The sequence below is a fragment of the Lycorma delicatula genome, chromosome 11 (assembly GCF_047948215.1).
Source record: "Lycorma delicatula isolate Av1 chromosome 11, ASM4794821v1, whole genome shotgun sequence".
Lineage (NCBI taxonomy): Eukaryota > Metazoa > Arthropoda > Insecta > Hemiptera > Fulgoridae > Lycorma > Lycorma delicatula.
The window spans coordinates 30,207,863-30,220,563 of record NC_134465.1 but is presented as its reverse complement, the minus strand read 5'-3'; the positions used below and the strand labels follow the sequence as shown (position 1 = coordinate 30,220,563).

The following is a 12,701-nucleotide window of genomic DNA, read 5'->3' as shown; positions in this document are numbered from 1 at the left end:
GATTGTTACCAAGCCCTCAGCTATCTTCCGCATGTTATTCACCAATTCCTCCTCCTTGGTAAGGACATCGACGTTCTTTATCAACAAATAGACCCGCCGCACGCCCCTGCCTCCCATCACTGTCGTACCTTCATCTTTATCCATTGTCTGCTGCCGAAGCTTGGTGGCAGTGTCAACCGTATCGTGAACTCGTATATGGAGGTCCATACGCCTTGATGTGACAAGGCAAAGCATCCATACGGTACAGGAAAGTTGCCCACCGATCACCACCAATCAGAAGTTCCAACTCCTCCACTTCCTCTGTCCAGGCCAAGCCACCTCGCTTCCGGTCTAACTTCTCAACTTCCTCGACTCTTCTACAGCCGGAGGAGAGAGCCCTCAACCTCCGCTTGGAGGACTTCCCCGCCGACTGTGCCTTGCTACCTTGTTGGCAGCAGAAGCTGCCAAAAAGGGTGAGAAATTTCTTTTATACCTGCTTAAATCATCACTGTAATCACTAAACTCCAAAGCAGAGCAGGTGTGACCACCTGTTGTCCACAAACATACTTTGCTTTCTCCTGGTTTCCATAAGCTTCGCAACTGACCTCTGGTGAGTCTCACCATCAGAACTTGCAGCGCTCTCGGTACTGATATCACCAGAGAGAATCTCCCGGACAATACGGGAACTCCTTGTTCTACCAGATTGCCTCCGGTAAACCGAACCAATCAATATACATTGATTGACTCCAATTAATATTACTGTTATATACGTTCATAAATTTATATACATAAGTAAACTATTATATACGTTCATAAATTTTGCTTCAAAACAGAACATTAAATTTAAGGTAATTTTTTTTTTAATTTTCTTTCATTTTACACTCTTGTAATGATTTTATCAAGAATAATTATAATGATTAGTAAAATATGACATAAATATGTTTACCAAGTTTTAAGTAAATTATGGTTTTATATTTTTCAACAACATTCAAATTAATAACATAATCAAGATTTTATTAGATAAGTTTACTAGATAATTTTATTAGAATTTACTAAATCTAATTTCATTAGAGTTTACTAGATTTATTTTAAGATTTCAATAGATAAAATTTACCATTAATAATTCTACTTTTTTTTAGTAATGTTTATAAACTGAATTATTGTATTTTATTAATTAAAACTTTTTTTACAGATATAATAAATTAGCATGGATGGGTCTCAGTTTTCTTCTTCTTGCACATGGTTGTAAAACAATAAGAAGAAACTGGGATTGGGAATCAGAATATACAATATTTATGGCTGGCCTTAGAGTTAATCAGCGTAATGCTAAATTATTTAACAATGTTGGACATGCATTAGAAGGTCAAGGTCGTTTTCAAGAAGCTTTACAATATTTTAATAAAGCTGTCAGGTTTGTTTTTCTTTGAAAAATAAATTAGATTTAAAATTAAAATAAAATGTTGACATTAAACCACAATGTTATTTTTAACATATCATTTTAAAATTGTTTTGTTTAATTTTTAAATATTCATTATTATGGAACATGAAATAGTCAAATTATAATAATCTGCTGCAAATTCAAGACTACATAGAAACTTAGATTTGGATGGGAAAGTATTGTTTGCTGTATTGGTACACCTGTTCATTCTTCAGCAAAAATATAAAAATTCACCCATGCGTACCATAGATTTACCAATACAGTAGTCAAATATGTTACACAAATTTATTTTAAGTCATAATTTAATACGGCTCATGTATTCTAACATTGAAAAAAAATGCTTCATCATAAAGCAAGAATTTTTGAGTTAAAATATTTAACATAGATTGTTTCAAAAATTATGAAGTGATAACTAACCCATAACTGTGCACCAATTTCTAATTTAATATTTACATTACCTCATTTTAATAATATACAAGACTGCTAGACCCAAAAACAAGATCAGACTGCTAGTATGACCTACTATGTTTCAAATGACTGTCTTTTATGTCATTTGATCATTTTCAAAATGGCTGAGGAAATTACAGAAGTGATTACAAATGAAAACTAAAAAGCTGACTAGTCAAAAATTTAGTAGAAAAATGCAGATTATTTTGACTTGTACAAGGAAGAAAGATGAGTTTTCAAAAGAAATTATGATAACCAGTTTGTGAAACATTTTTTCATTGAGTTAAAATTTTTGTTTTAATATTTAAAACTTGACTGTGCAATTTTAATTATTACCTTACTTTGAGTTAAAGGAAAATAAAGTTTAAAATTGTCTTGGTTTTAAATGGATTTTTTTTTCTAGAAATTAAATTATATCGATATGAACAAGATTTTTATCTTGAGAATATCTTATCTGCATATGTTAACCTTAAAAACTGCACTATATCCTCAGATTTTGATAATGCAGTAAAGCAAATTATATCTTGGACATATTATTGCAACTAGGCTGACAAATCATCAATGTAAAAAATATTGAAATTTCTTCAACCAGATCTAAGTGTCATCAGATCAAGAATCCTATAAAATAGAAATGAAAAAGCAAGAACTATTACATTCTTAAAGAGCTACGTCAACCACAGCCATAAACTTCATGACTTGATCAAACCAACAAGTATTACACAAAACTCCAGTGGTTACAACAAAATCCACAATTTCTAGCAGAACTTATGCTCTCTCATGAAGGGAAGAAAAAAAATTAAATTAATCATCTGGAACAGTAGCTGTGGTTAGATCAACTTAAGAAATAGAGATTGAGTATGGAATGTCTACAGTTCCTCCTATTCAATAGTAATTAGATCTTAAAGTCTGGCTGAATGAGGATGTTGAACTACGATTAGTTTGTATGACTTCAAGCTCAATTGTTTATGCAATACGCACTAAAAAGTTGTTTGTGGGATGTCAGTCTCACGTGACGCATGACGAGTCGATTTCTTCAGACTACATGGAAACTTATAAATTAAGATACTTCAAAATCTGCACTCCAACAAGATATCGCATTGATATGTTATATGTGATATTTTAACTACTTTATTTTTTTTTTATGATTTCTACATTTTTAACAGTGTTGAAATGTTATGTTGAATTTTTCAATTCTTAATTTGCATATATGTGTACAAAAATGTGAAACAAAAGAATAAACTTTTATTATCAACAAGATAAAAAAAAAATCATTGGAACTAAAAATAACATCAAGAAGGAAAAACATGTCTCGAAGTAAAATGTGTAAGACAAATTAATTTTCCCATAATTTTTTAAAGAATGAGTAATTCTTTTTATTAAGGATGTTATAGAAATTTAGATCATAGAGAGGAAGAACTCTCAGATTTTCAAGTGTAATGAATATTTAATAAAGTGTTTATAGAATGCTTATGAATTTAGTATCTTTAAATTTTCATTCAATTAATTGTTTTCTTTTATTTAATTTGAATTAAAGAAATGCAGCTCCATCAACACTTGTGTTGAATTCATATTTAATTGTATGCTAAATAATGTTAATTAATTACAATTATATTTTTGATGGGTTAGATTAGAAACCAGAAAAAGTAGTAACACCATTTTTTTTTTATTTACTTAAAATTTAAGACTAAATAACCTTCAAACCAAGTAGCAACTGGTTTTATCTGCAAATCATTGCAGGAAAAGGTTATTGTAAAGAACTGAATTTTATTAAAGACAAAACTGAAATCAGTGGTTTTATTAAAGAAACCACTAACAGCAAGAAAACCACTACAGAAGAAAATTTATAAATAATTGTATAAAATATGGCAAACAAGTATATTATTTGAGAATATTGAAGAAGAGGGACTTGTTAAAATTTGAACTAGAGCTTACATATCATATCGCCTTCAGCATGTCAGATGGTAAAAAATATTTTTAAACACCATAATTGTAACATTCTTGATGCTGTGAGTAGGAAACTAGCCTCTGTTCTAGGGAATACTATATAACAAAATCTGCCAAAAAATCGGGTATTTGTAAACTGATTTGTAAATACAGCAAACTTAAGAGAGATAAATTAAAATACAGGAGCATTTTGTTCATTATAAATAACAGTGATCAAAAAAATTGTGTGTAATCCTACATTGCCTTGAAATTTTTTCAATTTAATATCAGGGATGTTCAGTAATTAACACATTTACCACCATTCTGTGAGCTTTCTGATTTCCGCAGTAACGTTTTCACCTTATCACAGGTCTCACTTTCTGTTGGAGCATGTTAGAATAGTACTTACTGTTCACAGTATGTTGTTCTGAATAGTCACTAAAAATTGGGCCTTGCAAGTCCCAGAAGACCATCATCACTTTACCAGCTGACGTGTGAGTTTTGAAATTTTTTTTTGGTGGGCGAATCTGAATGTTTCCACTTAAGACTTTGCTGTTTGGATTTGGGCTTAAAATAGTGTATCCATGTTTCATCACAAGTTATAATACCATCTAGAAAGACATTACCTTTCACTTCAAATTGTTCTTTGAGCTTAGAACAACTGCGAATTCGAGTGTCTTTATGGGCTTGAGTCAACTATCTTGGAATCCATCTTGAACATGTTTTGTAATAGTCTAGCATGTAATGAATGATTGAATGCACGATTCCAACGCTAATATTATACTAACTAGCAACAATTTTGACTCGCCTGTCTTCATGAATAAGATTATTTATGGGATTTTGCAGCACAGTATTCAACTTCAACTGGTCTTCCAGAGAGATGGAGATCAGTCACACTTGTTCTGCCCAAATTAAACTGTTCCACCCACTTGTACACATTACTGCAGTTTAAACACTTTTCACCATACTGTTTTAACATTCCTGAGTAAATTTCTGCCAGATTCACACCTTCTAATAGAAAAAATCATATCACTAAATGTTGCTCTTCTGGCGGACACGTATCAAGCAGAGCTGACATTCTGTAATCAACAAAAGAGATTACTTAGATAATTATGATCAAACTTCTAATTAAATGTGTTCCCAAAGTTGCCAAATTGAGCCTCAAAAAGTTTTATTATCACTGAATGAACTTTTTCTGTACATCAATTTGTCTCTTTAATTATTGAAAGTCCCTTGTATTAACAAAGATTTGAAAAATGTTTGTAATAATTAGGAGTTTACATAGTTTGTAAACTTGCTTGATTAATGCACAAATGTCATTGTTGAATAACAATAGGGGACCAGATCAGTTTCTATTAGTCTTCTAAAATTTATTAACTTTAGTGAAAGTTTTCTACCAAAACATTTGATGATAATGCTTAATTGTTTTTCGTTAGAGGGAATTTAGATTTTTATCTTAACAAACTATATATAAGAAAAATATAATAGGTCATGGTGTACCATCTTGAATTGAAGGTTTCAGAGAATTAAACATTTTGAATCTAACTTTAAGCTCACATTAAAATTGTGTAAATAAAATTATACTTCTTCCTTTTTTTAGTATCAGTATTTTTTAATTTTGTTATATAAACAAGGATAGAAATATTGTAATGTTTTGTATTTCTTATTTTTATAATATTATATATATATTTTTATCTTCATCGTTTTATATACTATTGCTCACTATCTACTGATGATAATTTTATTAATATTCTTGAATATTCCAATAACTTTCATAAAACAAATATTATAGAAAAATATTATATATACTTAAATAATAAAAATTTGATAAATGAACAAGCAAAATTTAATAATGATGTATTATTTAATAAATATTAAACAATAATTTTGATTCTTAAAGTTGGTTATACTGCTTCATACTAATAAACAATAATTGAGAGCTTCATTCTTACATGACGGATAACGTCGACATTACTTTTACCTTTTGATGATCAATTGTTGTAGTTATAATTTTTGTTTTTAAAATTTGAAATTCATTTAATATATTAATTTGTGAAGGAAATAATTATAATGCTTAACACATAATGTTCTTGATGATTGATTAATATCTGAAAGTACTTGGACATAATAATAAAAAATTGTTGGTAATTGTCAATTATTATATAATTAGTTTAATACAGAGTTGCTTTTATATAATGGATTAAATTTAGTTTGAATAAATTTAAGGGTTTATCATATAATTTATATTAATATGAATATCCTTATAAAATGTAATGTTATAGTGTACAACAAGATGATATTGGTGCCCATATCAATGTTGGAAGAACATACAATCACTTAAAAATGTTTAAAGAAGCTGAAGATGCATATCTAAAGGTATTCATTGATTATTTAAAGTAACTTAAGTTAGATAGTCATTAATTTTTTCATTATAATATTTTTTTTTAATTTTTAAATAGAGGATAGTAAAAAAAAAGTTTGAATAAATGTTTCTTACAGCCTCACAATCTTAATGTTACATTCGCCAGGTTTAAACACTAAAATTACTGTTCTGTTTTATGCAATGCATTTGATATTAACCAGAGTAACTTATAGCATCAGATTATGTTAAAATTACAATTCACTTAGCTTAGGTTAAACATTTTGTTCTTGTTTTTTAGCTAAATAAGTTCTAAGTTTTCATTTAGGTTATGATTTTTGAAGTGGTCCCAATCGTTATAGGAAGAAAATTTAATAGGATTCAATATCAAAGCTGTTGGATAGTTCATGAACAAGTAGTGGGGGAGGTATATTGATCAACCTACAGGGAGCATGATTAGAATTCAACTATTACTTACAGCTTTACATAAATAAAATAAAACCTAAGTTAGTGAAACTAAATAAAATATCTTAAGAATTAGAAATGATAATTATACAGCCCCTTCATTTCTTTTCTTATATTCTTCAGTAATATATTATTGAATTGCAATTGCGTAAAACTATCTTACTTTAGCTGTCTGTTTATCTAATCTTTTCTTTTCAATTTGCTACAGTATTAAATAATTTGGAAGCTAAGGAAATTAATCTGAACACTAAATCTCTGACTATCATTTTCTATTAGCAGTCACTATAAAATCTAGAAGCTGACATTTATATTTTGTTCAGATAGGATCAGATTTGATTAAATTAGAAGAGCAGCGGAATGTCACCTTGCACATCTTATTCTAACAGATTTTTTAGTACAATATTGGCATATTAATTCTTCTAGTCATGTTTATTTTCCTTTACAAGATATAAAATTGGATTTAAAAAAAATTAATTTGCCTATGGAAACAGAACCTATGTCTGACAAAGAATATATCTGACAAGTTTAATTGCTTGTATTTTTTAATCTCTCATTTCATTGGAGTAAATGTTTTATCATTGTTATTGGAGAGTTTGTATAAATATATTTAAGGTTTTCTTGAAAATATAAAGGGTGGAGCAGAAGAAGTACATGTTTTTTAAACCGCTAGTACTCAGCACAAGTGAGAGTATTGACCTTCGGCAACCTTTGGCGGACATCTCAGACTATACATTTTCAGCCGCTATGGAGCATTGGAGCGTAGAACATTGTGTTTGCTGTCGAGCAGTCTTTTAGAAACAATGATTTTATAGTCATGGTTCAATATCTTTTCTGTCAAAATTTTAATGTCAAATGTTGAGGTGCAGTTCCAGATCAAAACACCTTACTTCAATGGGTTGAGGCGTTTAGAAGTGCTGGATCTGTGATGAAGAAAAATCAACCTGCTCTTCACTGTTCAGTTCAAACTCCAGAAAATGTAGACAGAGTGAGAAGTGCAATTCTTGCTAGTACAAAATGATCCGCTAGGTGACAGGCTGTAATGCTGGCTCATTGTTTGCTTCATTGCATCTTACACAGTGATCTCAAATTTCACCCATACAAAATAATGATCATCCAGCAGCTAACTGAAAGGGATTTTGTGCATCACAAAGAATTTTGTGGTATAATGAATGCGATTCTTATGGAAGATGCAAACATCCTAATAATGATGAGTGACAAAGCCCATTTCTATCTAGATAGCTATATTAATGTACAGAACTGTCTGTACCAGGCGTCGGAAAATCAATGTGAACTACACCAAAAACTTCTCTACAGCTCAAAAGTAACAGTATGGTGCAATATCTCCAAGATAGGGATTGATGGTCCTTACTTCTTTGAAGAGGAGGGAACCAAGTTACAGTGACATCAGCGCACTACATCAACATGTTAAACAACTTCCTGCGTCCAGAACTGGAAAGGCGTTGGGTGAACATGAGAGAAATGTGGTTCAACAGGATGATGCCACAGCTCACATGGCGAGAGCATTGATTAAAGTATTTGGACAGATGTTTCCTGGACATGTTATTTCACAATTTGGCGATGTTTATTGGTCCCTTTTCTTTCCCGATCTTTCGATTTATGACTTCTTTTTGTGGGGTTATCTAAAATCAAGAGTATACATGAACAAGCCACACACAATCAAAGACCTGAAAATTTCCATTTGTTAAGAAGTTGAAGCTGTGTTGAATGAATTTTGGAGAAAGCCGTGCAGAGCTTTGAGGAGAGGTTCCAAATTTGTGTCCAACAAGAAGGATGTCTTGTTACTGATATTATTTTCCGAACTAAGGTATGTTGATTTCAGAAATGCAATAAAAATATTATTTAATGTAAAACTTTTTTTTCTATAATTAAAATAACCAAAGTTATTCAGTAGTGGAAAACATGCCTCTGTTCCACCCTTTTATAATTTTTAAACAATTTCAGAACCTCTCTTCTCCAGGCAAAAACTTAATACCAGCCAAAGTTTATGAAGAGATTTAAATAAAAATATTTCAATAGGTGTTGTACTGTTCAGTGATAGGTGTAAATTCATATACTAAATGAAGCAAATCTAAGCCTAAATAATAGTGTGAACCATTACCGAACCTTGAATATGGATAAAGTAATGAAGAGAATAAAGAATTGATGATATTTATTTACAAAAATCTTGCTTAACTCATTTAAAATGGTAATTGTGATACTCTTTTTAATCAATTTAAAAAAAGGAGGTTCCATTTCAACTTTTTTTTTATGTATTCAAGCCTTACTCTTTACCTTGAAATATTTAAATAATTTTTTGTCTGAGAAGAATCTGTTATAAGTTTTTACTGACTAACCTTGTGGAAAATTATTTGTTTATTTGGATGATGTAGAAATCTTTTTTTGTCAGTCAACTGAGTAACGCCTTCATGATTGGATTCTGGACAAGACAATAAACAGTCCTGATGAATAAATTATCCTTTCTCACCACCCATTCCTATTCCTTATTCTTGAGCATTCTACAGTAACACACATTCCTTATTTCCACGACACCAAAGGTTTATACTCATATCTTACATTAAAATTTTTGAAATTTTAGCCCAATTTTTGAAGGTACTATTTTTTTAGCCCATAAAAATCAAATTACAGAAAATTTCTTCTTGTGTGTAAACTAGTATAGACATATTTATTTTAACATATTGTCACTGCAGACTGAAAACTCACAATGTGGCAGTGAAACAAACATTACTTGTCTTAATATCCTTTTTATATGAAGAAAAAAGGCATTCCCTGGTTAATCTACATATTCATTTAAATGTTTTTTTTGTACAATTTTGTAATTTTTTAATTCCATTCATATTGTCTAACTTTTAAGTATAATTTTGAGCTATAAAACTGCTCATTATTAGTTTTGTTTGAAATTATATATTTTACTTTTTTATTGATTATGTTCAAAGTTAACTTGTGTTGTTTTTTTTTTGTTTTAAGGCAAAATCATTATTACCAAAAGCAAAACCAGGTGAATCTTATCAAGCAAGAATCGCTCCAAATCATTTAAATGTATTCTTAAATTTAGCAAATTTAATCGCAAAAAATTCAACAAGATTAGAAGAAGCTGATATGTTATATCGTCAAGCTATCAGTATGCGAGCCGATTATACACAAGCATATATTAACAGAGGTGATGTTTTATTAAAATTGAATAGAACAAAAGAAGCACAAGAAGTTTATGAAAGAGCTTTATTTTATGATAGTAACAATCCAGATATTTATTATAATGTAAGTAAATTTGTTAATTTTATTTATAATTATTATTAATATCTATTAATAATGTAATTTTTTTTCTATTAATCTTGGTCTCTTGGTTTCACACAATCTTCAGTTTTTTTATAAATAAAAGTAATACAATTAATCAAGGATTGTTTGGTAGAAAGCAAATGAATTAAGCTACTTTTCTTTACAATTAAATGGATTTGGGTGTATAAACTCTTATTTGTTTGTTAAAAGAAATTTAAACTGACTTAAAGTTAAAAAAAGTATTGACATAAATGTAAAAGATGTTACCTAAAATGATAATTTAATTTGTAAATAATTTGCCAGAAAGAGTATACAAAATAATACCTTACACAAGTTGTAAAAATTAAATTTATTAATTTATTGTCTTACTTTTAAAGCACATCTGATATATTTCATCAGTTTAATCCAGTCCTACTCATTTGTAATGCTAATTACTAATTGTTCCAAAAATATTTTGGAAGAAACCTTTGTTTAGTCAAACAAAACCTACCGTTCTGTAGGGTTTAAAAAAATATAATTTCATAAGTTAGTGAATATTGTATTGTGACAGAAAAACTTTGTCTTTATTAAAAAGTTATTCTTTCAAGATCGCTTTATAGGAAAATGTAATTTTGTGCCGTATTGGAACTTGTTTTTTCTTCGTTATTTTTTTAAGTTGAAGTTTAGTAAAAAAAAAATCAGTTTGTTATGGTTAACTACACAAAAATTATTTTTCTATTTATAAATAACTCATTTTGAGCTGTTATCTTTGTATTACAATTTTAAAATTCTATAACTTTATCAGGATATTATATTTATAAAAAGTTAATATTTAACAATGGAGTTTTATTTGTTATTTAAGTATTTTTTTAAATCTGATGATTGACTTCTAAATGGTGACTTTTTTTAGAAACTGCTTTTGTTGTACCGAATTAAAGCAGGAAAATTTATTTACACTATCTTTACTTTATTATAGCAATGTTATAGTTCAAACATAGTTTCATAATTTAATTTAAAAAACCAGATAGAAAAAGGTTTATGAAAGAGGGAAACTTTTCCGTGAAAATTATTGGGAATCTTGCTGTATCTTAGAAAGGCATTCCAGTTGTTTCACAGTGGCAATTAATAATAAAACAACTGTATAGATGAGTAAGAAGAATCATTGTGTACATTATTATATTGTATCAGTAAACAATTTGATTCGACATCAAACTTTTATTTATTATTTATTGTAAAATAAGTTATTTATTTAGTGTTTAATGGTTTATTTTAATTAATGATCATAATTTTATTTTAATTCACTGATTTCTTTTTCAGTTGGGTGTTGTTTTCTTAGAACAAGGTAAAGCTTCACAAGCACTTGCTTATTTGGATAAAGCATTAGAATTTGATCCTGAGCATGAACAAGCATTATTAAATTCAGCAATCCTGTTACAGGAATTAGGACGTGCTGAATTAAGAAAGGTTGCTAGAGAAAGACTGCTTAAATTATTACATAAGGTATATAAAAAATGTAATTTTAGATGTTTATAATTTTTTTTTATTCAACATTTCAAACTTTGATAAAACTTAAAAAGAATAATTTAAGAAATAACCGATATCTTATATTAATACCAGGTAATTCAAAAAGGACTTCACAAATTTAAAAGCATATAAAAGTTTAATGACATAACTTACAGATTTGAAGTCTCATTTCAAAGAAAAAAAATCAAGTTTGTAACCCAAATTCACTTTGGATTGATAAAGCTTCCATTTGTAAAGCGACATGCATCCCTCCAGAAGTTGATTTCATTTCTGACTGTAGCCAGCAAGTCAGGCATAACCTATGCAGGTGTGGCATTAATTCGAAGTCTTAGCTCAACAAGATCAGCAAGCAAAGATGGAACGTAAACCCGATCTTTAATGAAACCCCACAAGAAAAAACTTGTGGGGTCAAATCTGGGGAGCAAGCTGGCCGTGCAATTGGATCTTCACGACCAATCCACCGACCTAGGAATCGAGTATCAAGAAAATGTAGGACTTCTAGGCAGTACTGAGTTGGTGCCCCACCTTATTGATAGTAATGGCGTCAATTTTGGTCACCATCATGTAACTGAGGAATTAGAAAATTTTGAAGCATGTTCAGATAAACGATATCATATACGGTTACCTAGTAGAAGAAGAACGTGTTGTACAGTCTTAGTTTGCTTATGGCAGAAAAAATTGACCTTAGGGTTATCATGAATGTCTGCAAATTTTCATGAGTGTTTTCACTACCCCATGTTCGGCATTTATGGGTATTCACCTTGCCACGATATGAAATGTTGACTCATTAAAAATTACATTGTTTAAAAATATATCGTTGTCTGCAATTCTATCCATTATTTCCAAACAAAACTGCAGTGAAGCAACTTTGTCATCATCTGTAATATGTTATGAATCACAGTTAGTTTGTATGGCTTCAAGTGCAATCGTTTATGTAATATATGTCAAACATTCGTTTGTGGAATGTCAGTCTCACATGACGCAGTCAAGTCGATTTCTTCAGACTATGTGCAAAGCTTTCTCTGAGTTGTTCCACAGCAGTTTCAGGGACGTGTGGGCCTCCTGGAGATTTGTATCTTTAACAGAACAACCTATTTCAATGAAGGTTTGTGTCAGGAGTAAATTGTATGCATACTAGAACGCTCTCTATCACATGCTCTACAAAAATTAGATTGAACTGCAGTTGCTGATTGCAAATTGTGAAACCAGAATATACAGCGAGCATGTTCTGCACCAGTAAATGTATCCATATTTAACAAACCAGTGACAGCACTGGTGGTGGAGTTCAGTACC

At 29.8% G+C, this 12,701-nt stretch overlaps 1 protein-coding gene across 1 annotated transcript in view; it reads left to right on the top strand.

The window, feature by feature from the left end:
- Positions 1-12,701, top strand: part of LOC142332472 (protein O-mannosyl-transferase Tmtc3-like) — a 465,936-nt gene that overhangs the window by 440,482 nt on the left and 12,753 nt on the right. Inside the window, exons 10-13 of the mRNA XM_075378918.1 lie at positions 1,172-1,390; positions 6,070-6,163; positions 9,597-9,887; positions 11,202-11,384. Coding sequence (XP_075235033.1) covers positions 1,172-1,390; positions 6,070-6,163; positions 9,597-9,887; positions 11,202-11,384 — 787 coding nt within the window. The remainder of the gene's footprint in view (positions 1-1,171; positions 1,391-6,069; positions 6,164-9,596; positions 9,888-11,201; positions 11,385-12,701) is intronic.